This window comes from Zootoca vivipara, chromosome 3, assembly GCF_965207765.1.
Source record: "Zootoca vivipara chromosome 3, rZooViv2.hap1.1, whole genome shotgun sequence".
NCBI lineage: Eukaryota > Metazoa > Chordata > Lepidosauria > Squamata > Lacertidae > Zootoca > Zootoca vivipara.
The window spans coordinates 106,466,696-106,494,043 of NC_142586.1; the positions used below are offsets into that span (position 1 = coordinate 106,466,696).

Consider the following 27,348-nt stretch of genomic DNA (forward strand, 5'->3'; position numbering starts at 1 on the left):
AAGGACAGTGTTAAGACACCTCTCCTGCTTGCCAGTCATTCACTCTTTATTTCACCCTCTCTCGTTTATTTCAGCAACTCTTTATTAAAGCTTTTTCTTTAACATTCTACCAGTGAGGAGAACCTTGGAACTGTCCATCACATGCAATTTGGCCTTTGCACTATAAATCCCAAGAACAGTGTGATGTCATAAATTGCAGTCCTATTATGCAGCACAATGGTTATATATCACCACATTCCATTTTACACTTAGCAGAAACTTGGCTTGGAAGCGCACTGTCGTCGTTAGGAGAAATATTGCAACACAGACTAACATATTCTAACTAATAGCTTTTTTGGATTAATTGCCAAAGCCGAATCAATTGCAAGCGGGGTGAGAGAAAAAGGCTCTATAGCAAACAAATGGCTGTCTCTGGAAAGAGGAGCTCTATCTCTTGTCTTCCTCCTCCTCGCCAATGACTAGTGCTACAAAATCATAGTTCCTAGTCTCCCTGGTCATCTTCCATTGCACTAGGTGCTTCTTGCAGGGACAAGGAATGTGGGAGTAGAGTAAGACATTACCAAGGAGAGAGAGAGAGACTGAGATTCAGGGGTGCTGTTTTTTTGATACAGCACCTGCACCTGTCATAATGACTTCAAAGGATGTCACTATATCGCAATAGCAATTGCAACACACAATGCCCTTGCTATTTTGTCTACAATACGCATAAGGGTAAATTCAAACTTACCAGATCGTCCGTCTCTTTGAAAGTCAACGTGGTACCATTCACCGTCATTCACCTTCTTTTGCAAAGCTTTTGTTTTAATCGTACCAGAACCCATGTCCAGCAGCAGGTAGAGGTGGCCGTCAAGCATCTCAATGGCAAAGAAGTCAACTTTGACCATTTGTGGGTGTTTCGCATCTTTCTGATGCCGCGGTTTGCCGTGGCTAAAAAGTATCAGCCCATTTGGCTCGGTGGTGCGGAAATCAAATGATATCGAGCCCGTTTTCTTGGCGTTCCACTTTGGCAAAGAGATGAAAGATTCTGGTGTTTCAAAAGTGATTGGATCCAAGGTTGCCACGTTTTCACATTTAAATGCTACCACACCGTGGATCTTCATCTTAGGATCTCCTTGTTTGGCAAGTCGAGAAAGTTCCAGCCTTACATCGTTGTTTTTGTATACCACCTGCAAGCAAAGGACAGCAGTTACTGGAATGAATTTAACTGTACAAGGAAGATTGAATGTTAACTTCTGTCATTCCATTTTTAAAATTAATAAATTAATTTTAAAATTAATAAAATTAGTAAATTAATTAATTAATAAAAGCTGCACACATTTTACAAAACCTCATGTTATCAGGACCAGCCACACTCCATGTTAAATAGCCACGTTGCCCTCCATGTTAAATAGCCACGTTGCCCACTCCTCAAGTTGTGTCCTGCATCCAGACTTTAAAAGTCTGTATGCAGCTCAGATGTTCTCACGGCAGTTTTGATGCTGCAGCTTGGTGTCAAACCTCAGCAAAGTTTCATTGAATCTTCCAAACCTTTGGCCATCATCCAACCATCCATTGAGGTATATTTCAGCTTCCACCTCTTCCCTCCACCCTGCAATGGTGGAAGCACAGTACTAGTACCTCAGTTTTTGAATGCCTCCATAGTCGAATGTTTCAGAACTCGAACACCGAAAACTCAGAAGTAAATGCCTCAGTTTTCGAACGTGCCTTGGAAGTCGGACAGGTTTTGGAAATCGAATGGACTTCCGGAACGGATTATTTTTGAAAACCAAGGTACCACTGTATGTACAGCCATACCTAGGTTTAAGTATGCCTCAGTTTGAGTACTTTCAGTTTAAGTACTCTGCAGACCTGTCTGGAATGGATTGATCCACTTTCCAGGTTAAGTACACTTCAGGTTAAGTACGGACTTCCGGAACCAATTACACTCATACCTCGGGTTAAGTATGCTTCAGGCTGAGTAGTCCGCGGACCTGTCTAGAACAGATTAATCCACTTTCCATTACTTTCAATGGGAAAGTTCATTTCAGGTTAAGTACGCTTCAGGTTAAGTACTCCACGGACCATCTGGAACAGATTAATCCACTTTCCATTACTTTCAATGGGAAAGTTCGCTTCAGGTTAAGTACGCTTCAGGTAAAGTACAGACTTCCGGAACCAATTGTGCTTGTAAACCGAGGTACCACTGTACTGGTTTCACTCCCTTGTTCCCCTTATGCAACTTCTTATTCAACAGCTATGTTGAGAGTATTTTACCCTCAACACCCCATAAGCACAGGAGCCCTTTGTGCATTTGTTGTTCTGTATATATAGGTTCTCTCTGCCTCATGCAAATGGTCCCAATAACTATCCAAAAGCCTTGGTAGCCATTTTGAAGTAGATAAAATGCTTGTGCATTGGTGGAACATCACCCTGAAATAACCTTGGTGTAGTAAGATCTCTTTCTACCCTGCCAGTGCCCAGAGTTTGTGGGCACTGGGAGGAAAGCATACAGACAAGCAGAACCAAATTAAGGCAACCTCAATGGGATTTCAGAGGAAGACTGCATATGATTGGGTCATGAGCATTTTTCAAAATTGATCAAAAATATTGTAATGAGTTGTTTTACCTATGTTTTACCTTTGTTCTCTATAAGTTATGCTAATACCTTGAATGCCATGGTAATAATTTATTCCAAATTATCGTGCATAACAAATATAAATACTAAATAAATTGGAGTCCTTGGAGAGTTGAGAAAATCAAATGAAAAAGGATCCAAGAGCTCTGGCCAGGTAGTAGATTAATTTTTAGAAAGTTTTAAGTTGAGGATAATAAGACAAATTTTCTCATGAAAATTACGCTTTGACCTTGAAACTATGAAACTAGAGCTGATGAAGAATAAACTGAAACAGGGCCTTGCCCTGGATTTCTAAAAACTGGATTGCTACTGGAATTTGTCTTATTATTCTCAACTTAAAACTTTCTAAAAATTAATCTACTACCTGGACAGAGCTCTTGGATCCTTTTCATTTGATTTTAACAAATATAAATAGGCATTTTGGCAGCTGGGGGGGGGGAACCCCCACAAGTAAAAATCTGAGTAAACTGAATAAGTCCCCTTCACATCTACATTTAAGCTCACCCTTTGCTCAATACGCATAATCCATAGCTATAAGAAGTTTGAGCCCTATTAGAAGGTAAGTGACCTGACACATCATCCATTTGGGGTTATTTTAAAACATGTATATATCGCCTTCCCAAATAAGAATTCTTTCAAAGCACCTTATATATTAAGGCAGAGTATACCGACAGCAGCAAAATAAAATAGTGCCTCCCAAAACTCCATTCAAATGGATAGTTTGATAAAATGTAGTATATAAAAACAGCAGCAAAACATTCCCTACAAAGCCACTACAAGCAGGTTTCTGATAATGCTGGTGTCATGGTGCACTTGTGGGTGACAACAGGCAAGGAGTTCCATGGATGTGGGGCCACCACAATATATATATATATATATATATATATATATATATATATATATATATATATATATATATATATATATAATGTCCTGCAATTCACAGCACTATTGTAGGGCTGGTGAACATGTCATGCCCCTTCATATAGACTGCTGAAAAGCTGTCACTGTACTTCCCACCAAGACAAAATTCTCTACACAATCAAACCTATCCGTGTAACAAATTCTAGCCTGTAGATCTATAACTACAATGGACCTATTCCTGCACAGTTGATTTTGCTAGCAAATAAGCCGCGACTGGTTTGCTGCCACCAAGTAACACCCTAACTCAGCTCTGCCAAAGATGCACCATTATAATCTGCTCATTGCAGGTCAGCCAGGGCTCAGCCAGCTGAGCCTATGCCATTAGAAAGGGGGTTGGAGGGGCAGAGTATGGCAGAACCAGAGAGGGAAGACTTAGGCTGGACCCTAAGGCCATTTAGCTTGATCACATGACTTGGCATAGAACACTTTTTAAAAGGCATGTTTTCTTTTTCTTTTCTTTTCTTTTTTTTTTTTTGCCAGGCCTTTGACCATTTTGGTTGCCCTCTTCTGGACACGTTCCAGCTTGTCAGTATCCTTCTTGAACTGTGGTGCCCAGAACTGGACACAGTACTCCAGGTGAGGTCTGACCAGAGCAGAATACAGTGGTAGCATAACTTCCCTTTATCTAGATGCTATACTGCTATTGATGCAGCCCAGAATTGCATTGGCTTTTTTAGCTGCTGCATCACACTGTTGACTCATGTCAAGTTTGTGGTCTACCAAGACTCCTAGATCCTTTTCATGTTTTCTTTCTGCCAAGCTTTGACAGAGTAGCAGCCCAGCTGCTGAATGGGGTTTGGATCTGGTGTAACTTCATGGCCAGCTTCATGTGCATACGATTGCTCTCTAAATATAATGCTTTGGTCCTTTGCTTGTGGAGAACATGGGCTGGGGAGGGCCATCACTTTGGGGAAGAGTCATTCACTCTATATTACTTATTGTATGTCTTGTTCGACTTGTGACACAAGTTCCATGGAACACTGGTACACACATCCATTTAAAAACAAAACTCTCAAACAATAAAGCAGGTATATTGTTTAGTAGAACCTTGGTTGTTGAACATAATCCATTACGGAAGACCGTTCAACTTCTGAAACGTTCGACAACTGAGGCACAATTGCTGGCCGGCAAAACCCATTGAAAAAATGGAGAAATGCATCTCAGAAGCCATTTGACTTCCGAGACGTGTTCAAAAAGCATTCACTTCTGGGTTGCCAGCATTCGAAAGCCGAAACATTCGACTTCTGAAGCGTTTGACAACCGAGGTTCCACTGTACTATCAATTACAGTGGTACCTCAACAACCAAACGATTCGACTTCCGAAGGTTTCAACTTCCAAAGTCGACAAGCCTGGAAGTCTTTTCGCCCCGCGTGCACGTTCTGTGCCTGCACAAAGCGGCACGCGCGGTCAGGGCATGCGCAGAAGCGACGCTTCGACAACCGAAGACTTCGACTTACGAAGACGGACGCGGAACGGATTGTCTTCGTAAGTCGAGGTACCACTGTACACGTATCAGTCCGTTTAGCCAAAAGAAAAAGCCTCAAAGCGACTCGACAAGGTAAAATACAATGAAAAAGCAATGAAAAATAAAACAGCCAAAAAACAGAGTGGATGTAATGCCAGCCAACCATCGTATATACTAATTCATACTGAGAGCCACAGCTCAGTGATAAAGATGCTATCCTTTCTCTGCAGAAACAATCCTTGGCATCTCTAGGTAAGGCTGAGAAAGAACCCTATTTGAAAACTTGGGGACCCATGGCCAGCCTTTGGGAATACTTACCTGAATAGATTCAATTTCCTAAGTTCCTATGTGTCCTAGAACCCGCTCACCACCCCTGAAACTGAGAGGAAGGACAGAATCTCTCCACATCTTCAACACCTGTCAACCATTTAGCTAGAATGCAATAAAAGTGGCTTTGTTATTCCCCCACTTAATGTCAGACCAACTCTGTGTTACAAATACGTCTGCAAACGTGAAATGAAGGCTGGCAACCCTCCCATGTGGGGATCCCTTGCAGATGACAGCAGTGCCTGGAGACAGTCGGGTCATATATATCCCCAACAGTGACCAGAGAATGAATGACCGCTGGGAGAAGTGCAGAGAGAAGAAACACCATGATGCATTTGCAGCAGCACAACTGGACTCCTTCATCTGCCCCAGCTGCAATAAAACATGTCTCTCCTGCACTGGTCTGCAGTGCCACAGCAAGTGCTGTAACTCTCCCAACTGTTTGACTTTACCAAATGAGCACTCTTCCATCGTTTCCTGATACAGATGGATGCCAACAACTGCAATGACAAGTGTTTGCTCCAAAATAGTTCTTTCTAGCTAGTTCATCCATATAATCTTGCGGGGGGAGGGACAGAAATTGAGCTCATGACTCCGGAATTAAACAGTGTGGTTTTAAACTTGCTTGCTTAGAAGATTTCTGCACGGGGCAGTGTGGTGTAGTGGTTAAGAGCGGTAGACTCGTAATCTGGGAAGCCGGGTTCGCGTCTCTGCTCCTCCACATGCAGCTGCTGGGTGACCTTGGGCTAGTCACACTTCTTTGAAGTCTCTCAGCCCCACCCACCTCACAGGGTGTCTGTTGTGGGGGAGGAGGGGAAATGAGATTGTTAGCCGCTTTGAGACTCCTTCAGGTAGTGATAAAGTGGGATATCAAATCCAAACTACTCTTCTTCTTCTTCTTCTTCTTCTTCTTCTTCTTCTTCTTCTTCTTCTTCTTCTTCTTCTTCTTCTTCTTCTTTTGCTGATTTAACAAAGTATTAGATTTCTTGCTCCTCTAAAACCTTTATCGTTTTTTCAAGCCTTCCACTTGCCGATATAAAACACACCAAGGTCAGATTCTACATGTTAACCTCATTTAAAGCACCGCTTTGGCTCTGTGTCCTTGAAACTAGGACTTAATGGCAACCTTGTTAGCTATGAAGCAATGCCGTTGGGAAGCCAATAGGACTGATATCAAGAGAGAGTGAAGCCAGCCCAACAGAAGCAGAGAGAAATTAACAGGATGCAAATCAGTCTACTTAATTCTTTCCAACATCAAAGACTGACTGAAGATTATTTTGATAAAACTGAAAGGCAGTATTGGATAAAGATTTAATCAGCCAGCCTTACAAGTGTTTGTTCTCCAGTACAGACATTCATTTTCCCACTGCATTTTTAAAAAGAAAACTGGTCACACTATATATAAAAAAGAAAAAGGGACTACCCCTGACTGTTAAATCCACTCGCGGACGACTCTATACATACCTTAGGGCTAATTGCTTTGCAAAAGTGTGCATATAGGGAGAAATTCGCACTATAATGCTGGCCAATTTTCATGACACCCCCCCCCCAGCAATGAAATAGCAAACTGATATGAATAAGTCATGAAAAGAACTTTAGATTGTAAAACTGAGAAAATTAGGGAAGCTGAAATTGACAAGATTGACCCATCCGTGTACTTTACAACATTGTATTCCTTTCTTGCCAAGAATGGTAAAGGGACCCCTGACCGTTAGGTCCAGTTGCGGAGGACTCTAGGGTTGTGGCACTCATTTCACTTTACTGGCCAAGGGAGCCAGTGTACAGCTTCCGGGTCATGTGGCCAGCATGACTAAGTCACTTCTGGCGAACCAGAGCAGCGCATGGAAACGCCATTTACCTTCCCGCTGGAGCGGTACCTATTTATCTACTTGTGCTTCGTGCTTTTGAACTGCTAGGTTAGCAGGTAAAGGGACCGAGCAACAGGAGCTCACCCCACCGCGGGGATTTGAACTGCCGACCTTATTATGATAAGTAAGCCCTAGGCTCTGTGATTTAACCCACAGCGCCACCCACGTGCCAAGAATGGTACTCGGCTATAATTCTGGAGTTCTAACAGATTATTGTCAACTTCATCTCAGCCTCTGCTTCCCATGAGCCCTCAGTGCTCCAGGTCAGGGGGTCTCTCAGCCAGGGACGGACCTTGGTAATATGCCACCCTGTGCGATGCCAACATTTCACACACACACACAGACACACACACACACACACACACCAGCCCTTGCAGTGTCAGCTTAAGCTGGATAAACAAGGTAAAGCCTCCCTAGAGCCTTCATGTCTCCTTCTCAATGCCTAGTAAGTGGTTGTCCAGCTTTGGGAAGGAGGTAGAAGGACTCTAGGACCCTGCCAGAGCCCTCACACCCTCTTGTCGAAGCCAGGCATGTGCCTACTGGGCTTTGAGAAGACACCCTGCTCAGCTGCACATCTAGTGCCTCCACACTGCTCACGCTGCCCTAAATCCACCGCTAACCCAAATAGTTCTGTTTGTTTGTTTTGTTTTATATAAACTTTGTTTCCTCCTGTCTTCTCTCATATGGGTCTTCTGAATCCTCCTGCTGCATGCTTTTTCAGTCTTCTCCCTCTTTCTGGCTTGCTAATAGGAATGACAACTCTAGACCCTTCTGCCCTAGACTCTAGAACCCTTCCATTCTGTTACTCTTCCTCCTTCCCAAGATCCTTGCCCTCACACAGGCAGACAAAATTCATTTGGTAGCCCACCTCTTTTCTGCCACTCCAATTTCCCCTCCTCATTTTCCTCCCTTCCTAGACCCAGAGAGCAAGCTCTCAGACTGGCCATTTATCTTCTGAAGGATGCTCTCAGCATCCTTATCTACTTTAGGCACCCAGTCCTCAGCTATGTGTCTGCTCAGCTGCTGAGTCAAGTGGGGAGTGCCAGCATCTGTTGGAATTCATTCCCAGTTACGTAGAATCATAGAACTGTAGAGTTGAAAGGGATCCCAAGGATCACATAGTCCTGCAATGCAGGAATCACAACTGAAGAATCCCTGTCAGTTAGAATCACAGAATCATAAAATCATAGAATTGGAAGAGACGACAAGGGCCATCCAGTCCAACCCTCTGCCAAGCAGGAAACACCATCAAAGCAATCTTGACATATGGCTGTCAAGCCTCTGCTTAAAGACCTCCAAAGAAGGAGACTCCACCACACTCCTTGGTAGCAAATTCCACTGCCGAACAGCTCTTACTGTCAGGAAGTTCTTCCTAATGTTTAGGTGGTATCTTCTTTCTTGTAGTTTGAATCCATTGCTCCATGTCCGCTTCTCTGGAGCAGCAGAAAACAACCTTTCTCCCTCCTCTATATGACATCCTTTTATATATTTGAACATGGCTATCATATCACCCTTTACCCTTCTCTTCTCCAGGCTAAACATACCCAGCTCCCTAAGCCGTTCCTCATAAGGCATCGTTTCCAGGCCTTTGACCATTTTGGTTGCCCTCTTCTGGACACGTTCCAGCTTGTCAGTATCCTTCTTGAACTGTGGTGCCCAGAACTGGACACAGTACTCCAGGTGAGGTCTGACCAGAGCAGAATACAGTGGTACTATTACTTCCCTAGATCTAGATGTTATACTCCTATTGATGCAGCCCAGAATTGCATTGGCTTTTTTAGCTGCTGCATCACACTGTTGACTCATGTCAAGTTTGTGGTCTACCAAGACTCCTAGATCCTTTTCACATGTACTGCTCTCAAGCCAGGTGTCTCCCATCCTGTATTTGTGCCTTTCATTTTTTTATTTTTTTGCCCAAGTGTAGTACTTTCTCCTTGTTAAAATTCATCTTGTTTGCTTTGGCCCAGTTGTCTAATCTGTTAAGGTCATTTTGAAGTGTGATCCTGTCCTCTGAGGTATTAGCCACCCCGCCCAATTTGGTGTCGTCTGCCAACTTGCTCAGGATGCCCTCAAGCCCATCATCCAAGTCATTGATAAAGATGTTGAATAAGACTGGGCCCAAGACAGAACCCTGTGGCACCCCACTAGTCACTACTCTCCAGGATGAGGAGGAGCCATTGATGAGCACCCTTTGGGTTTGGTCAGGCAGTCAGTTACAAATCAAGTGAATGGTAGCATTGTCTAGTCTGCATTTTACCAGCTTCTTTACAAGAATATCATGGGGCACCTTGTCAAAGGCCTTTCTGAAATCAAAATAGGCTACATCCCCATCGTTCCCTGTGGATCCAACTTCTTTTTAAAAGCCTCCAATCAAGGCTAGTCAATCACCTTCTGAGTGAGGTAGTCTATTCCACTATTGAACAGCTCTTACTGTCAGAATGTTCAGTAAGTGGGTACAATACACAAAGATGGGTGCCCCAATTTTGTAGCAGTGGAGGAAAAGTGCAGAACAATGTATGGCCACTTCCTAAGATTTCAGTTTCTAGAAACATATGTGGAATGTATATTCTTGTACGCAACTGCGGCAGCCAGAATCCTATTGGCAAAAAGTTGGAAATCTGATAGAACACCTGAAGTAGTAGAATGGGGAACTAAAATGTTTGAGTTTGCGGAGATGGCAAAACTTACAGCATCAATTAGAGCAGGCATGTCCAACAGGTAGATCGTGATCTACTGGTAGATCACTGGATGTCTGCAGTAGATCACTGGTAGATCATTGGCTCCCCCCAAAGAAGCCGAACAACTGTGGCTCCCCTAAGAAAAGCTCAACATTTTACCTCCTCCCTGAAAAAACTCAACAACTTTGACCTTAACCCCCCTTCAATTGGTCTTCCTCCTTCCTAAAAAAAGTTCAGCAACTTTGACCTGAACCCCAGAAAGGAGGGTAGATCACTGCCAGTTTTTAACTCTGTGAGTAGATCGCAGACTCTTGGGAGTTGGCCACCCCTGATTTAGAGGATGCTTGACTCAAGAAAACAAGAAAGAGTGGGAATGTGTAAAGGAATATACGGAAAAAGTTGGTGCTGGAGTCTGAAATTTAATATGCTATAATTAAAGTAAGCCACAAGGAGATACAAAATACAATAGAATAGTAGTGACATGATAAATAAGATAGTGGGCAACGCAACGATAACAAAAAGAATAGAAGGCAAAGAAGGCACACGGGTGAAGGGAAACGGGGGGTGGGGGAGGGAGATGAAGGTATTGAAACTGTAAAAAGGATCTATGATTTCTATGTTTGAATATGTACTGAACTGTTTTCAATTGCTGTTTTGTTTTAGAAAATTTAAATAAAGTAATAAAAAAGAGAGCTTTTGTCAGAATCGACTTCTGCCAGGTACATCTGGGAAACACAAACTGCCTACCTGCCCAGGTGAGTAGATGCTCTTCCCCAAAAGGAGAAAATCATCTAGGCCTAGTTGCTAAGCAGCACACTTCAAGGTGAGGAGAGAGAGATATCACCCCCTATGGTCACCATAGAAACTTTGAAGAACAGCAGTTAGAGCATCCATAACATCTATAATATCTGGACTTCTGACATTTTACACCACCATCCCCCCTAGAGACTTCAGCACTCACCATTGCCTTAAAAAAAATCTCATTGCAGCAATTATGTACCTCCATTGCTGGAGTCAGTATTCTTCTGAGTACCATTTATTGGGAACCACAAGCCTCCTGCTTACAGGTTTCCCATAGGCTGACCACTGTGAGAACGAGGTTGGACCAGATAGGCTCTTGGCCGAATCCAGCAGGGCCCTTCTTATGTTCTTATAAGAGCGGCATAATAAGATTTCCAGTGGTTGGAAGGAAGTGCTCCAATGTCCTTATACCTTCCCATGAGAAGCTAAACAGCAGAATATAGCTTTTTAAAAAGCCCTACAGAATCAATCATGTTCAGTTAGAACAGCTAAGATAAAGGTCAAGCACAATATGGATGTGAAATTTCAGGTCCACATTAAAATTACGCATTTCACAGCTCCACTAGAAAACACAGCCTGTGCATTGCTAGTTCACAAAATGAAATTTCCTCTGTATGCAAGCATACAAATTACTTTGACACTAGCAAAAATGTAAACATGCTAAAGCTGCAATCCTAATACCCACATACCTGCGAGTAAGCCTCCATTGATTGTAATGGGGCCTACTTCTCTATAAGCCGCTCTAGTCTCTCAGCCTTGCTCTGTGAGCTTATCAAATTGATGAATGAAATACTTTTATTTGTCTCTTCTTCCCACCAAGTCACAATCCCCCCCCCCAACAAGTGAGTGGAAGTGGCAGGTAATGCATCAAGAACAATAAACTAAACTTTGTTTCATTCGCACGTTTTTATCTTATGCTGGTATGCAACCGTAATAAAGTTAGAAGAAGAAGAAGAAGAAGAAGAAGAAGAAGAAGAAGAAGAAGAAGAAGAAGAAGAAGAAGAAGAAGAAGAAGAAGAAGAGGAGGAAGAGGAAGAAGAAGAAGAAGAAGAAGAAGAAGAAGAAGAAGAAGAAGAAGAAGAAGAAGAAGAAGAAGAAGAAGAAGAAGAAGAAGAAGAAGAAGAAGAAGAAACAAACTAAGCCTTAATAGAATTATAATGGACCAACCCAGACTCTGTGATCATCATCTGAGCCCCCTCCACAAGAGGTCTGGAGGTCTGCAACATGAGAACAGGCCTTTTCCGTGGTGTCTCCACACTTGTGAAATGCTCTCCCCAGGGAGGCTCTCATGGCACCTTCATTGCATATCTTTAGGTGAAAACGTTCCTCTGTAACGAGGCCTTTGGTTGATTAAACGATCTATGGCCATTTAAATGTTTGTGTGTGTGGGGGGGTGTTATTGGTTTGCTTTTGTCTCTTTGTTGCTGCTTATTGTCAGCAATAAGCCACCCTGGGGGCCAGTGGCTAAACTGGCCCAACAGGCCAAATATGTGATTGCTCTCACAGACGTGTAGAACAACAAACAAGTCAGTAAATAAGGCTAAACTGCTTTATTTACATATAAACTGGGAGCTCTACATTATGGCTCCCTCTATCTAGCTTCACAGCCAGTAAAGAGAAAGAACAAAGGAAACAACAGTCCCACTTAGGAAGGCAGTAAGACAAACATCCTGTCTACGTCACATCCACTCTGTAGAATGAAAACACATACGGTCATATGATACACAATAAACCTATGACTGCAGACGGGTAATGAATCTCCCAACAACCTCCCCCGATTTATACCCTGTGCTGCAGTTCACCTTTGGAACTACCTGCAACTGGATTTGGCATTGGCCTTTCCATCTTGCACTTCTGATAAGTCATGGCGTCATAGCACTTTGACTATCAGGAAATTGCACAGTTGGCTTTGTTGGTACTCACGTCCATTTGGAAGTGGCCCAGCTTCCTTCTCCAAGGAAAATGGTCTTTACCCATACAGCCTTTGGGCATGGTTTACTGTCTCTTGAGGACAAATTCTGTACCCTTCTCTGGACTCCGGGTTTTGAGACCTGTGTTGAGCCACTTGCAACAGTGTAATCTATAACAACTGTGTTAGCAAACTCTTTAGCATACAAAAATTCCTTCAGTAGCACCTTAAAGACCAACTAAGAGAAAGAACAAAGGAAACAACAGTCCCACTTTATGTCTTTAGCATACAGTACATGGTGAGCTTTTCACACTTTGTAGCCCTTGTCTGTCGAGCCACCTGCAACAGTGCCATCTGTTACAAAGATGTGTCCAGCTAAAATAAGGCCGCATAGAATTGAACCATGGCCTAAGTGAAGTTTTCCCAGATTCCTAGATTCAGTGTCCCTCGCACCTTTTGATGGTGGCAGTAGTGGAAGGAAAGACCTCTGGCTTCAGATCCTAAGATCCCTTCCCCTCCCTCTAATCAGGATCCTGAATCTTCCCAGGAGCAGGAGGACAGTATAGATTTGGAAGAGCGGTTTGCAGAGGGATATAGTTCAGAAGACAGAAGTTGGGAAGAACTGGGAGGTGAACAGTTAGGAGTAGAACTGGGAGGGAGAGAGTTAACAGACTCAATGTCTAGGAGAGCAGATAAGTTGGCAGCACAAAAAGCGCAGTGGTTGCGAGATCAGGTTGCAAGGTTGTAGTGACATGGGTGACTAGGGGGGTAGTGGGTGGAACCCTTAATTGGGAGCACCTTCATTCTGAGTAATGGATGCTTTGTTCTCTTGCTGTGATCATTAAAATCTCTAACTGGTAAGAGACTCCTTTTGCTTTGTTCTGCTTATCTACTGCTAAGAGGAGGGGAGCAGAGTCCCTGAAGCCTGACACTAAGGCACTGGTGCCAATCCAAATAAACAGCACAGGCTTGCCTATGTGTATTCACATGAGAGAAGCCAACAGAGCTTTGATGAGATCTTGGATAAGATCTATACAATTTCTCAGGGGTTCTTCACACATCCCTACTGCAAAGGAAGCCTTTGAGAATTGTGTTAGCCTGGATAAAACTGCCTGTAACAAATGCATTCTAAATATTATTTGACTTCTGCTGCACACTGTCTGGTGATTTACATGACATTTAGCAACTTGTGTGTAGAAATGTAACAATGACCTTTTACCGCCAGCCTTTCCATCAGAGAATCAATAGATGGTTTTACACTAATCCATAAATGTAATCTCTTTTCGAGTGAGAGGAGGGGTGGTGGCCGGAGTGCAGCAGGGTAGGAAGGAGTGATATAAATAAATGGAAGGAAGGAACGACAGTTACTCATAGACACTTCTTGGGACAGAAATATTAACCCTTGCCCAAGGCTAGCCCTACATTAGGCAGAGTTGGACAACTGCCTCAAGTGGAAGCAACCTCCTCATCAGTTCCTCCAGCCATCCCTCTCTGCTTGAGGATCATAGACTCATAGAATTGTAGAGTTGGAAGGGACCCCAAGGGTCATCTAGTCCAACCCCCTATCAAAGGATAGAGGCGCACATCCTATCTAGGAATGGATAAATATGTCATTTTTTGTTTCAGTTTATCGTATTTTTTCTCATTTGTAACATCAGTTTTATTATTATTACTATTATTAAAGTAATCATGAAAATTCATCAGCAAATTTCTCCTGATGCATAAATGTTTGGATGAAAATTTGCCTATTTTACACTTTTCACTGCAGAACAAATTTTCTATTATAATGCACTGTGAAATGTCATTTTCACTAATATATGCATCTCTGTGCATACTTTATCCTCTGAGTACATGTATATTTGTGCACATTACGTTGCTAAAGAACTGCACTGCAAAATTCAGAGAAGTGCCCATTTTAGGTTTGGGTCCTTGCATTGTTTTGGAAAGAGCGAATTACATGGGTGTGCATTAAAATGCGAATATAATCAGATTTCTCCTCCATGCCTTGGAAAATGGAATAATTTGTATGAATACCCTCCTCCCTAAAATGTATTGATTATTGATTTGGGGGTTATGGGTGAGGTTTTAAACAATAATATTAAATAAATAAATAAATAAATAAATAAATAAATAAATAAATGTGTTTTCATATGTTGAAATCTGCCCTGGTACCATATGGTGAAGATCAGCCAAATAATAATAATAATAATAATAATAATAATAATAATAGTTACTATTATTAAAATGTGCATACCATCTTTCACCTGATGATCACAGGGTAGTTTACAGTATAAAAACACAAAAATAATAACAGCAATAGTAATAGCAAAAACAAACAAACCAATTACCCCTTCCCACAATCACATTTAAAAGGCCATAGAATAGATTGGTTAATCAGCTGAATGCCTGGTTACAGAGGAACATTTTTGCCCGGTGCCTAAATACCGTGTTTCTCCTAAAATAAGACGTGCCTCTAAAATAAGCCATGGCACGATCTTTTGAAGGCCAAAAAATGTAAGACATCACCCCAAAATAAGACATGTGAAGCCCCAGGACCCAGCAGCGGGCGGCGCGCGAAGCTGCAGGACCCGGCAGGAGCTGGCAGCAGTCACAGCCGTGCCGCATGAAGCCCTGGGACCCAGCAGCAGGCTCAGCGGGCGGCGCAAGAAAGCCCCATACCATACTTAACAATAAGACATCCCCCGAAAATAAGCCGCGATGTATTTTTTTAGAGGAAAAATAAATATAAGACGTGTCTTATTTTAGGAGAAACACGGTATATGTAATTATGGTGCCAGGCGAGCCTGCCTGCGGAGAGCATTCCACAAGCGGGGAGCCATTGCAAAAAGAGGCCCGTTCTCGTGTTGCCACCCTCCAGACCTCCCACCCAGAGCAGGTATGTAAAAAAGGACCTCAGATGATGATTGCAGGGTCAGTCCTCGGTGATGATAATACTTCTGCAACTAATTAAAACAAAATGTGCCATCTCAGCATAGCATGTGAGGCTCTGCACCCCCATGAACTCATCTAACTTTACGGTGCAATTTCTACTAGCAGCAATAAATATAGCATTTTTAGTGTTTCTATACCAAACCAATGTGACTATTTTCTACATTCACCCTCCAGAATGCTCCAGGGTACACCACTCTTTTTTTTAAAAAAAAAACAACAACTTCTTTCCAGAGGTGACAGTTATGGCTAATGCAAATACCAAAGATATTAATGCTATTTATTTTTAAATAAATAAATAAATCCCTGTTCATAAAGGTATAGGTAAAGGGACCCCTGACCCTTAGGTCCAGTCGTGGATGACTCTGGGGTTGTGGTGCTCATCTCGCTTTACTGGCCGAGGGAGCTGATGTTTGTCCGCAGGCAGTTTTTCCGGGTCACGTGGCCAGCATGACTCAGCCGCTTCTGGTGAAACCACAGCAGCACACAGAAATCTATCTACTTGCACTTTGGCGTGCTTTTGAACTGCTAGGTTGGCAGGAGCTGGGACCGCTCACCCTGTCACAGGGATTCGAACCACCGACCTTCTGATCGGCAAGCCCTAGGCTCAGTGGTTTAGACCACAGCGCCACCCGCATCCCTTCCCTGTTCATAGTATAGTGCAAAACAAGCAAAGAACATAAAATGTCTCAATTCTTCTAAATTTGCCCACAAGTACGTGGGGTGTCAGTTGTGATAGTGATAAGAGGGACTCTATAAATGGTCCAGTTTCTGCTATGGTTACAATTAAGGTAGCTGTAGGAAGCACATGGAGTAATTGAGAGACTGTAATCCAAAAATAGTTATTTTTACATGCATACATACATCAGTACCTAATTTTATTTGTGTACTGCCCTCCCACAGTTAAAGTCATGCTCAAGGTGGCTTACAACATAAAAAACACCTGATTACAAACCTAACAAAAGTAGTCATAAACAATAAAGAAAACAAAAATATATATATGCAATCACACTGAATAGTTTCCATACATATCACAAGATCTAAAATAAAGATACAAAAAAACCATACAACAGCAACAACCCCCACCCAACAAAAAAATCCCAAACATCACCCCAGCCCTAGAGTTTGTTTAGTAGTATCATAGAATCATAGAATTGTAGAGTTGGAAGGGGCCCCGAGGGTCATCTAGTCCAACCCCCTGCAATGCAGGAATCTTCATGCCCTCCAACGTTTCTCTGATGAAAAAAGGGAATGCCATCATATAATGAGAATTTTACGATTTATACCACACACATCTTACTGGGCCACCGCAGCCACTCTGGGTGCCTTCCAACATATATAAAACACAATAAAACATTAAACGTAGCTTTATTTTGTTTTTAGATATATAAAAAATCTGTATACATTATTGCCTTCAAGTGGCTCGGGGGTCAGATGACTCTACATCCTCCAACAATTCTCCAATGAAAATAGAGACAAACTAAGGGAAAGTGACACATTCTGGGATCAAATCAGAAACCAGGACTACTTCTCTAAGTCAGGGACGCCCCTGGAAAACATGGATACTTGGAGGGTCTTAATCTTCTGGCCAATGTGGGGCTTGAACCCACAACCCTTAGATTAAGAGTCTCATGCTCTACCAGCTGAGCTACAGCAGCCATGGACTTTGTAGCTGGAGTCAGTCAGGGCCCCACGATTAACAATCACTTTATGTACAACCATCAAAGAACATCTGCAAATATCACTACACTACAAACTTCTGTCAGGTTTATACTAGTATAGCTCTTGTGAATCCCCCCGCGCCCCCGGCCAGACATTCTGGGCTCTGTCTTTTGTATGATGGTGTGGGAGATGGGAATTACAAATTTACAGTTCTAGAGAGAGAGAGAGGGGGGAAACTACAACTTGCATTAGTTTGGTGTGTTGCAAGGGTGACTCCAGGAAAAATAAACACAAACTCATTTCTGGAGATTAAAGGAGTGGCAATAAAAAGTAGGGTTGTGCACTGAATTTGGGTGAATCTTGAACCAAAGGGACTAATTTCAGGGATCTGGTCATTGGGTGATGTAAGGGTGACTCCCTACAGGGAGCCAGCCCCCATCATCCTAACGTCCACCTCGCCAAGAACAGGGAACAGCAGTGGGTCTGAAGCAGCCAGGGGGGAGGGGAGAGACTCGGAGGGAGAGAGCAGCCAGCGTGTGGAACGATGAAAAGCTCAGGAGAGGAGAGATGTAGGCAAGGGCTCAAGGATGGTGGAGAGCCCTTCCACCGCCTTGAGAGGGAGGAGGCTGAGAGGGCATCGCTCCTTCCGACGCAAGAGTTAAGGAGAGCACCGTGACGCAGGTCAAGGGGGAGGCGTTTTGGGCTGCCCCGGCTACTTTGCTGGCGTAAGAACAGACGTACGCCATTGCCGGATTCTGGTTCTGACTGAGAGGTCATGTTTTAAGCTATCTCTGCACTGTAAATACCATGCACAATAAAAGTCTTTAAAGATAAACTGGACTCAAGTGGAGTTACTCTAGAGTAGCCACGACGACCCTCTGACAGGTGAGTTGGGTTGAGGGAGCTGCGGATCACTGCTAGTCAGGTTGGATAACCCCAGGGCTGTCAGGGGACAGAATATCAGGCGGGAAGGAGAGGCACACAAGAAGGTCAAGACCTACATGATATCTGTTTACATCTTCCCAGCAGAAGGGAAGAACCTGCCTCTCCTTCTTGCCTGGTGTGTCATCCCTGAAACTGCATCCTGCAGGGACAATGCCTCTATGCAACAACTGTGGAATTTACCACCTTGCTCTCAGTCAGTGGGGGGGGGGGCATCCCAGTGATGCACTGAATTGTGTGTATGTGTGTGTTTTATGCCCACCTCCAAACTAATTCATGACCAGATCTGTGCTCCCTGGGTTGGCCCAGGATGGATTGGCTTGATTGTGAGTGTACCAAGAATGTTGGTGTTAATATAATAAATAGGATTGGGCTGCAAACAGCACTGATGAAAAATGGCATTAAAGCAAATTCACAGATTGCATGTGCTAACTGAAAGATAATTGCTGTGACTAGAGTCTCATACCAGGGGTTCTGGCCAATGTTAGTCTTGCTCATGGTAGGCCCATTGAAATTTACATGACTAGCTAAAGCCTAATAATTGGAGTAGGTTTTCTCTTAATTGAATACAACCCTTGGGCTGTTATCAAAATGTAATATGCTATTTCAAAGCACACTGGGCTGTATCAAACATTACGGTAAAACACATTTTGGTGTTACATGAATAAGCCATGAGGAGTCTCAGGATATTACTCCTCTCCCCTTGCCCATGATGATTCCCAACCCCACAACAGGAACACACAAAACTGCTCTATGCAAGCCAAACATTTTTCCCCTATCTCACAAAAAAATATGTATTCTGACTGGCGGCAGTTCCCCAGATCTTAGGCAGTTGTCTTTCTGCCTGCAACTTTCTGCCTGCAAAGCATGGACTCTATCACTGTGCTACAGCCCCTCCTTTTTCATAGGCTAAACTATGGTTTGCACTTGCCCGGAACCAGGATCAAACCCACCATGTCAAACTATGGTTTACTGCAATGACAATAAATCAGGAAGTTTGTCACACACAAGGGAGGGAAGTATGATCAGGAGATTTTTCGTGTCTCACTCAAGTAAACCATGGTTTGCATGAAATCTTCACTTTCCACTCTCATGAATTACAGTGTCTGTCTGATCCAATGGCCTGAGGCATGAAGGTTAAGGATGCTGCAAAGCAGGAATTTTGCTTTCATTGTCTGGCTGAGGAGCCAAGTATTTAGTTAGTTAGTTTCCTTGGAATGCTTTTATTCCAGTATATGGATCTATAATGTGCTTAATAACCACAATGCTTGCTTGGTTGTTTAATGGTATCAGGTTTCTGATCAATATGAAAGAAACGATCCATTATTCACAAGCTGGTAGTGCTTGAACAGAAATCTAACAACAGACGGCGGGCCAATAGCAATGACCACGTGACCCTTGTTGCTCACTTGCAATTCTCTCACAAGTCGAACCTTTGCAAATAGCCAACTATGTGTTTTGGCAATCCTCTTATAAAGATTAAAGCTCCCCACCACACACACAAAATGTAAACATGAATTGCTTTTCAAATTGGCAAGTGTATATGTAAGGTAAAGGTAAAGGGACCCCTGACTGTTAAGACCAGTCGCGGACGACTCTAGGGTTGTGGCACTCATCTTGCTTTACTGGCCGAGGGAGCCGGCGTACAGCTTCCAGGTCATGTGGCCAGCATGACTAAGCCGCTTCTGGTGAACCAGAGCAGCACTTGGAAATGCTGTTTACCTTCCCGCCGGAGTGGTACCCATTTATCTACTTACACTGGTGTGCTTTCGAACTGCTAGGTTGGCAGGAGCTGGGACCGAACAACGGGAACTCACCCCGTCACAGGGATTCGAACCACCGACCTTCTGATCAGCAAACCCTAGGCTCTGTGGATTAGACCACAGTGCCACCCGCGTCCCCTAAGTGTATATGTACCTGTGTACAAAATGTTTTTTTTTCTTTATGTGAAATGCAAAGGAAACAAGCAAACAAACAAACAAAAAGGATTATCATGGCCCAATAGTCAACTGCCCTTCCATCAGAAATATAATGGGACATAATTGAACTATATATTTTTTCTAGCTGCGTAATCCATATGCCTGAAATGTGGTGAGCCCTTAACACCTGTTGCATTCTGGGACTATTTACTATCATCATTCAGAATCTGAGTTGGTCCATTAGCATAATGCCCTCCTTCCCTCTCAGTCACTTCCCACCCTTTACTGACCCCTTATTGACATTTTAGTCAAAAGCATGAAGCAGCAGCAAAAAAAAAGTTAATGCAATTCTAGGCTGCATCAAGAGAAGTATAATGTCCAGATCAAGAGAAGTAATAGCAACACCTTGTTCTGCCTTGGCCAGACGCCACTTGGAGTACTGTGGCGCACAGTTTAAGAAGGATATTGACAAGCTAGAACATGTGCAGAGGAGGATTAAGGGTCTAGAAACCAAGCCTTATGAGGAACAGTTGAGGGAGTTGGTATGTTTGCCTGGAAAAGAGGAGACTAAGAAATGATATTTAGATCATCTCCAAATATCTGGAGGGCTGTCCCAAGCTTGGTTTCTGCTGCTCTGGATGGTAGGACATGAACTGATGGATTCAAATGACAAGAAATGGAATTCCAACTAAACATTAAGAAAACAAAGCTTTCTCTTGGTAAGAGCTGTTCAGCCAAGGAAAGAACTCTTTCTGCCTCATTGGAAGTTTTCACACAGGGCTTGGGTGGCCATCTGTCAGGGATTCTTTAGGTGTGATTGCTGCATTGTAGGGGGTTGGAATAGATGGCCCTCCCAGCTCTACAATTCTGTGCTTTATTGCCAATCCTGTTTACAAGGGAATACAGGCAGTGATGATTTTGCACAGGGGTTTTGCTCCTGGCACCTGCAAGCATCGGCAGAGTGCACATAAGCCTGCTCCTCCCCCTTGTGCCCCATTCTGCCTTTGTTCTGCTCTCATTCTAACCTCTTCTGGGTCCAAAAGGACCTGTGTGTCATTAGTTTCGCATCAACTGCATGCACACAAAGTGGCCGCTGCCTGCACATTCAAGGAAATTCAGTGGCGCTGTGGGATCACAGAGCCTAGGGCTTGCCGATCAGAAGGTCGGCGGTTCGAATCCCTGCGATGGGGTGAGCTCCCGTTGCTCGGTCCCAGCTCCTGCCAACCTAGCAGTTTGAAAGTCCAAGTAGATAAATAGATAATAGCAGGAAGGTAAATGGCATTTCCGTGTGCTGCTCTGGTTTGCCAGAAGCAGCTTAGTCATGCTGGCCACATGACCCGGAAGCTGTATGCCGGTTCCCTCGGCCTATAAAGCGAAATGAGCGCTGCAACCCTAGAGTCGGTCACAACTGGACCTAATGGTCAGGGGTCCCTTTTCCTTTTTAGATTAATATTACCCTCATGAACTCAGTCAGGTAAAGCAGACTGGAGAACAAGAGAACAATTCTCTTCATCAGGGGGCTTCAGGAATTTCACAGGCTCTGATTGGTCCCCAGCCCAATATTCCATTTGGCTGCATCGACTTTGAGAATATGGGAAGCTGCCTTACATTGAGTCAGACACTTGGTTCATTTGCCTAAGCCAGGGGTTGGCAAGCTTACCATCTGTTGGAGGATGGGCCGGAGTGTGTGTGCATGTGTGTTCTTCCGGGTCGGAGGAGCACCCGTGCGTGTGCGCACACGCTATTTGTGGCGCTCCTCTGACCCGGATGTGTGCTGGAAATTGCATGCGTGCATGCGCATGGGCGTTTCTCCATCCTGTTCATGTGTGCACACGCTATTTCCAGTGCACATCTGGGTCGGAGGAGCGCCCATGCACATGTGCACAGGCACCATCAACCCGGAAGTCGGTCCCCGCACCGCACCGGTAAGAGTGGACGACAGAGGTCGCCATGGGTAAGATAGATGAGCCCCGTGGGCCGCTACTGGCCCATAGGCCTTAGGTTGCCAACCCCTGGCCTAAGCACTGACATGTGTCTCCAGGAATTCAGGCAGGATTCTTTCCGAATTCTACCTGCAGATGCTGAGGATTGTTCTTGGGCAAAGTAGATCGTATACCACTGAGCCAAAGATCTTCTGGGTCAACTCTGCTAGTTTCTCTTGCAGGTAGTGAAGCATTGATGGAGGCCTTTGTCTTGCGGTTTTTGATCTCACTTGAACTCTTGTCTATTCTGTGGACAGAAAGCCTAGTTTGTACCTATCTGGGCTTTGGTGGATCACCACAGCCAGAAACTAACACTAGATAGAGACCATCAACCCAACCCAACATGTAAATCTATGTATGTTTAGGGTTGATATGCACCACATGTTCCAAAGGAGGAATCACTCAATATTTGCATGAGATACATAGGTGCCAACTCCCAGACTGAAAAATCTGGGATCGGCACCGGAAGTCACGCTGCGGCCATTTTGGAACTGGGCAGAGAAACACCGGAAGTTGCTTCTACGCATGCTCTGCCCATTTCCAAAATGGCCGCAGCACCAGAAATTGCTTCTGCGCATGTCCAGAGCCTCCAGACAAGCGCAGAAGGAGCCTCCCCGGGCCGGTAAGAATCCGGGGGATTTACGGGGTTTTTTAAAATTCGGGCTGCCAGCGGGATATGGCTGGGGAAACGGGGGTTTCCCGGGGAATATGGGAGACTTGGCAGCTATGATGAGATACAAAACAGCTACAAGCGAAATGCTCCACACTGCTACTTTTCTATGCTAGGAAATCTTACATGTTGAATTTATGTCCGTTGAGTGGTCCTTAAAAATCACTGGAAACCTGTCTAAACAAGGTGGCAAGCATAGAGGTGGCAGCTGATGTTTTGACCGGGCTCCTGAAAGCATTCTAGTGAAATTAACATCCACAAAAGGCATGCCAGGAGGGTTGGAAAGGAAACCCAAGGGATCCAGTCAATCCATGCTGGAGGCAGCGCCATTTTCATATTTTCTTTTTCGTGGCATGCCAAAGTGCTGCGGAGAAGCCCTCTTGGGTTCTTCTGAAAGTGGAATCCTGACATTAAGAGCTAAGAACTAAAAGACAATAGGCCCCCTGTGTTCTTTCCAAATGGTCGCCCATAACCTAGTTTGATTTTGCTGAGCCAATTATTCCACACTAGTCAAATGACAGGTGTTTTAGCAGGGGGTTGTGTTGAGCGGGGTGGGGGGAGAAGAGGAGCACAACATATCCCACTGCAGTTAACAAACCCTACATCACAAACAGGTTTTTGTTGCCTCTCTGTGCTGTCTGGCGCCTGCTTGAGCTGTCTGGGCTGACAGCTTAAAATGCTGAAGAATTGCTTATTTTATTTTATTTTTAAAAAGTCACTTCCTGTGGGGCAGCTGCGAAATGGCATATTCTTAAAAAATGTATTACAGTAGTTAAATTCTGAAAATCAATGTTTTTAATAATGACTTTGATAGTGGGGTGTGTTGGAGTGTGTTTCACCCTGCTGTGGGCATGAGAGCTTTAATGAAGCGTTTAAAACACACACCCGCACACACACAACTCTATTATTGCATTATATATTTTGGTAAGCCCCGCTGTTTAAGTTGGTAGGCTTGTAGATGCTATGACAGTACTTGTTTACTGTTTCAAATGAACGAGGGAGAGAGGGGGAGAGAGGGGGAGAGAGCCTTGCTTGCACACACTAAATATATTTAAATTTCCCATGGCAAAGAGACTGAGGATTTTGCTGGCGGCAGCAATGAAACCAGAGTGCTAAGAAAGAAGTCGCTGCCACGCAGCCACAATGGAGTGGGGTTTCTTTTTTCAGCTGAATTACAAACTTAACTAATAAAATGAGTTCAAAAATAAAATTGATGAGAAGCGGACACGGAGCAATGGATTCAAACTTCAAGAAAGAAGATTCCACCTAAACATTAGGAAGAACTTCCTGACAGTAAGAGCTGTTTGGCAGTGGAATTTGCTGCCAAGGAGTGTGGTGGAGTCTCCTTCTTTGGAAGTCTTTAAGCAGAGACTTGACAGGCATATGTCAAGAATGCTTTGATGGTGTTTCCTGCTTGGCAGGGGGTTGAACTGGATGGCCCTTGTGGTCTCTTCCAACTCTATGATTCTATGATTCTATGTTTAGGGGGGGAAGGGTAAAAATGTGCCAAAAAGAATAAAACAAAATTAAATGAGCTTTGTTTCCAGGCATCACAAATAAGGAGAGCAAAGCCTTAATCACAGTTCGAAAAATTGGGTGTGCTGGGCATGCCCTCATCCTAGTTTTTAAGAGTTTTGCATATGTGCATAAGTTCCTTGTGTCCTCTTACACAATAAATAACGCCTGCAGCACAGCCATTGTTATACAGAGAATGAATATTAAGGGGTGTGCAATTATTTAATCAAATTCAGCTCGTTATTTTGCACCTTGTGCAAAATTCAGCTGTCTGCTTCCCATCAATGCACACAGGGCTATGTGATATTTGCATGGGTCATCAAAAGCCTCCTTTCTGCTCCCTTGTTTCCTCAGCAGAATATTGCCCCTCCCATTTCCAAATTATGAAGGATTCCCCTGTATTCACCACACTACTGACTCTTCACTACCAATGTTCAGAATGTTTGCGAACATTCAATGACAATAGGCTAACCACAAGATAAGGTAAGTTGCAGACAACAGAGGCTAGTTTCAGTCTTAGGTGGTTAACATTTTAATCCCTCAACTCCAAAGGAACATATATAACTGTCAATTCTTAGTCCACTTGAGCAACACAGGCTCAGCCTGGGGCGGGAATATTCACTGTGTTTGGCTCTACTGTCAAGCTTTAGCCAGGTGAGCCTAAAATGTTGATCTCTAGCTCAACAACGTTGCGATTAATTTCAACTCTAATGCAAATCATCTTCCCCATGCACATAATATTTAAACAAGCAATGTTTACTTTTCATCAGGTTAGCCTTTTTTTTATGGGGCTGCCTAATGTGTGGAGGCCCTGAAGGTTGTGACAAGAGAACAGGACTTTTTAGTGGTGGCTCCCTAGTTGTAGAATGTTTTCTGCGGGGAGGTTTGCCTGGTACCATCATTACATATCTTTAGTCAGCAGGCATAAACATTCCTTTTTAACCAGGCTTTTGAATATCTATGGCTCTTTTGTGTGGGTGAGGTGTTTTAATGTAGCTTGTTTTACTTTTTCTCTTTTCTGGTTTTAAAGTATGCATGTTTTTGGGGATCTTTTGCTTAAAATATTGTAACTCACTTTGAGTTGTCCATGGCAAAAGTGACTAATAAATGTTTTAATAATAATAATAATAATAATAATAATAATAATAATAACAACAACAACAACATACCTACCCCATCCCCCCTGCTCAGAGATGAACACTTAGTCTTCAATATGTTGTATTTTCCTGAGTTCTCCAGACCCAGTTACACAAGATTATATTTTTATTTTCTAGCAACAGAAGCAATTACTTCCCCTATAAACATTTCTTTGCTTCAAATTTATAATCCACCCTTCCTCCCCAAAGCGAGCACGGGACAAGTCAAAATAATGCGAATAATGTGTACGATCAATTTAAAACAACATCATGCCATACAGGAAACAGCAGTTAAAACACACAGTGTAGAAAATGCATAAAACTATTGCTCAAAAGCCTGCAGTTTTGGGGGGTTTCCCCCCAAAAAAGTCTTTACATGTTTTCTGAATGCTGACAATATTTTGTTTATTCCTCTCTTTCCTGCTTGTGTCAATGCATGCTGCTGATTTCTGACAAGAGTGGAAGTAATCTGCATTTTTCTCTTCTTAGGTTTCCTGTAAGCTTGCTGTGTAATGCCATTGAAGGGCACAGACTGTTTCAATATACAAAAAGGATGGCCGTGAGCCAAGCAGAGTTCCAAGCTATTTCTGAGCTTGATAACGATTAACGAGAAATTTGGGGCAAAAAGGTTGCCAAAAGATTGAAGACTGTTCACAGGGTCTCACATGTCATGCGGCAGATTGGTTTCTGTGTGAGTTTGCATTTTCGATGAAGCTCACTTTTAATCAATCTGGTCACCATCTCTAGTCAAAACTGTGCAGGAATGTGCTCCGTGGCTGGCTAACTGTGGTTATGGACCCAAGAAGCTGCTGGATCAAGCCAAAAGCTCATCCAAAGCAACATGCCAGCAGGAAGCATATGGGTCTGAGTGCAAGTACATTCTCCCCTCCTGCAGTTTCCAGCAACTGGTGTTCAGAAGCATAGAGAGCAGAATACAACCATCATCCTTATTGGTCACTGATAGCCTTATCCTTTATGAATTTGTCTAATCTTGGTGGCCATAACTGCCTTTTGTGGGAGGCAAATTCTGTAGTTTATGTGCTGTGTATGTGGGTGTACGTGGGTGGTGCTGTGGTCTAAACCACAGAGCCAAGGGTTGGCCGATCAGAAGGTCGGAGGTTTGAATCCCTGCGACGGGGTGAGCTCCCGTTGCCCGGTCCCAGCTCCTGCCAACCTAGCAGTTCGAAAGCACATCAAAGTGCAAGTAGATAAATAGGTACCACTCCGGTGGGAAGGTAAACGGCATTTCTGTGTGCTGCTCTGGTTCACCAGAAGCAGCTTGGTCATACTGGCCACATGACCTGGAAGCTGTCAACACCAGCTCCCTCAGCCAGTAAAGCGAGATGAGCGTTGCAACCCCAGAGTCATCCACGACTGGACTTAACAGTCAGGGGTCCGTTTACCTTTACCTTTACTTTACTTTTGCCAGTCCCAAATGTTCCAAAATTCAGCTTTGCTAGATAATAATAATAATAATAATAATAATAATAATAATAATAATAATACCCTGCCCATCTGGTTGGGTTTCCCCAGCCACTCTAGGTGGCTCCCAACAGAATATTAAAAACACGATAAAACATAAATAGGGCTGCCTTCAGATGTCTTCTAAAAGTCAGATAGTTGTTTATTTCCTTGACGTCTGATGGGAGGGCGTTCCACAGGGCGGGCGCCACCACCGAGAAGGCCCTCTGCCTGGTTCCCTATAGCTTCAATTCTTGCAGTGAGGGAACCGTCAGAAGGCCCCCGGACCTGGACCTCAGTGTCCAGGCTGAACAATGGGAGTGGAGACGCTCCTTCGGGTATATCGTGCTGAGGCTGTTTAGGGCTTTAAAGGTCAGCACCAACATTGTGCTCAGAAATGTACTGGGAGCCAATGTAGGTCTTTCAGGACCGGTGTTATATGGTCTTGGCGGCCACTCCAAGATATTCATGAATTCTAGTGTTGTGAGAGAAGGAGAAAATGTTTTCTCTACCCACTTTTCCCAC

General features: G+C 43.7%; 1 protein-coding gene across 30 annotated transcripts in view; it reads right to left on the reverse strand.

Annotated features, from left to right (window-relative positions):
- Nucleotides 1-27,348, reverse strand: part of NRXN1 (neurexin 1) — a 961,778-nt gene that overhangs the window by 533,052 nt on the left and 401,378 nt on the right. For all 30 annotated transcript variants that reach the window (XM_088666850.1, XM_088666849.1, XM_088666847.1 and 27 more), the window contains one exon: nucleotides 728-1,166. In XM_088666850.1, coding sequence (XP_088522976.1) covers nucleotides 728-1,166 — 439 coding nt within the window. The remainder of the gene's footprint in view (nucleotides 1-727; nucleotides 1,167-27,348) is intronic.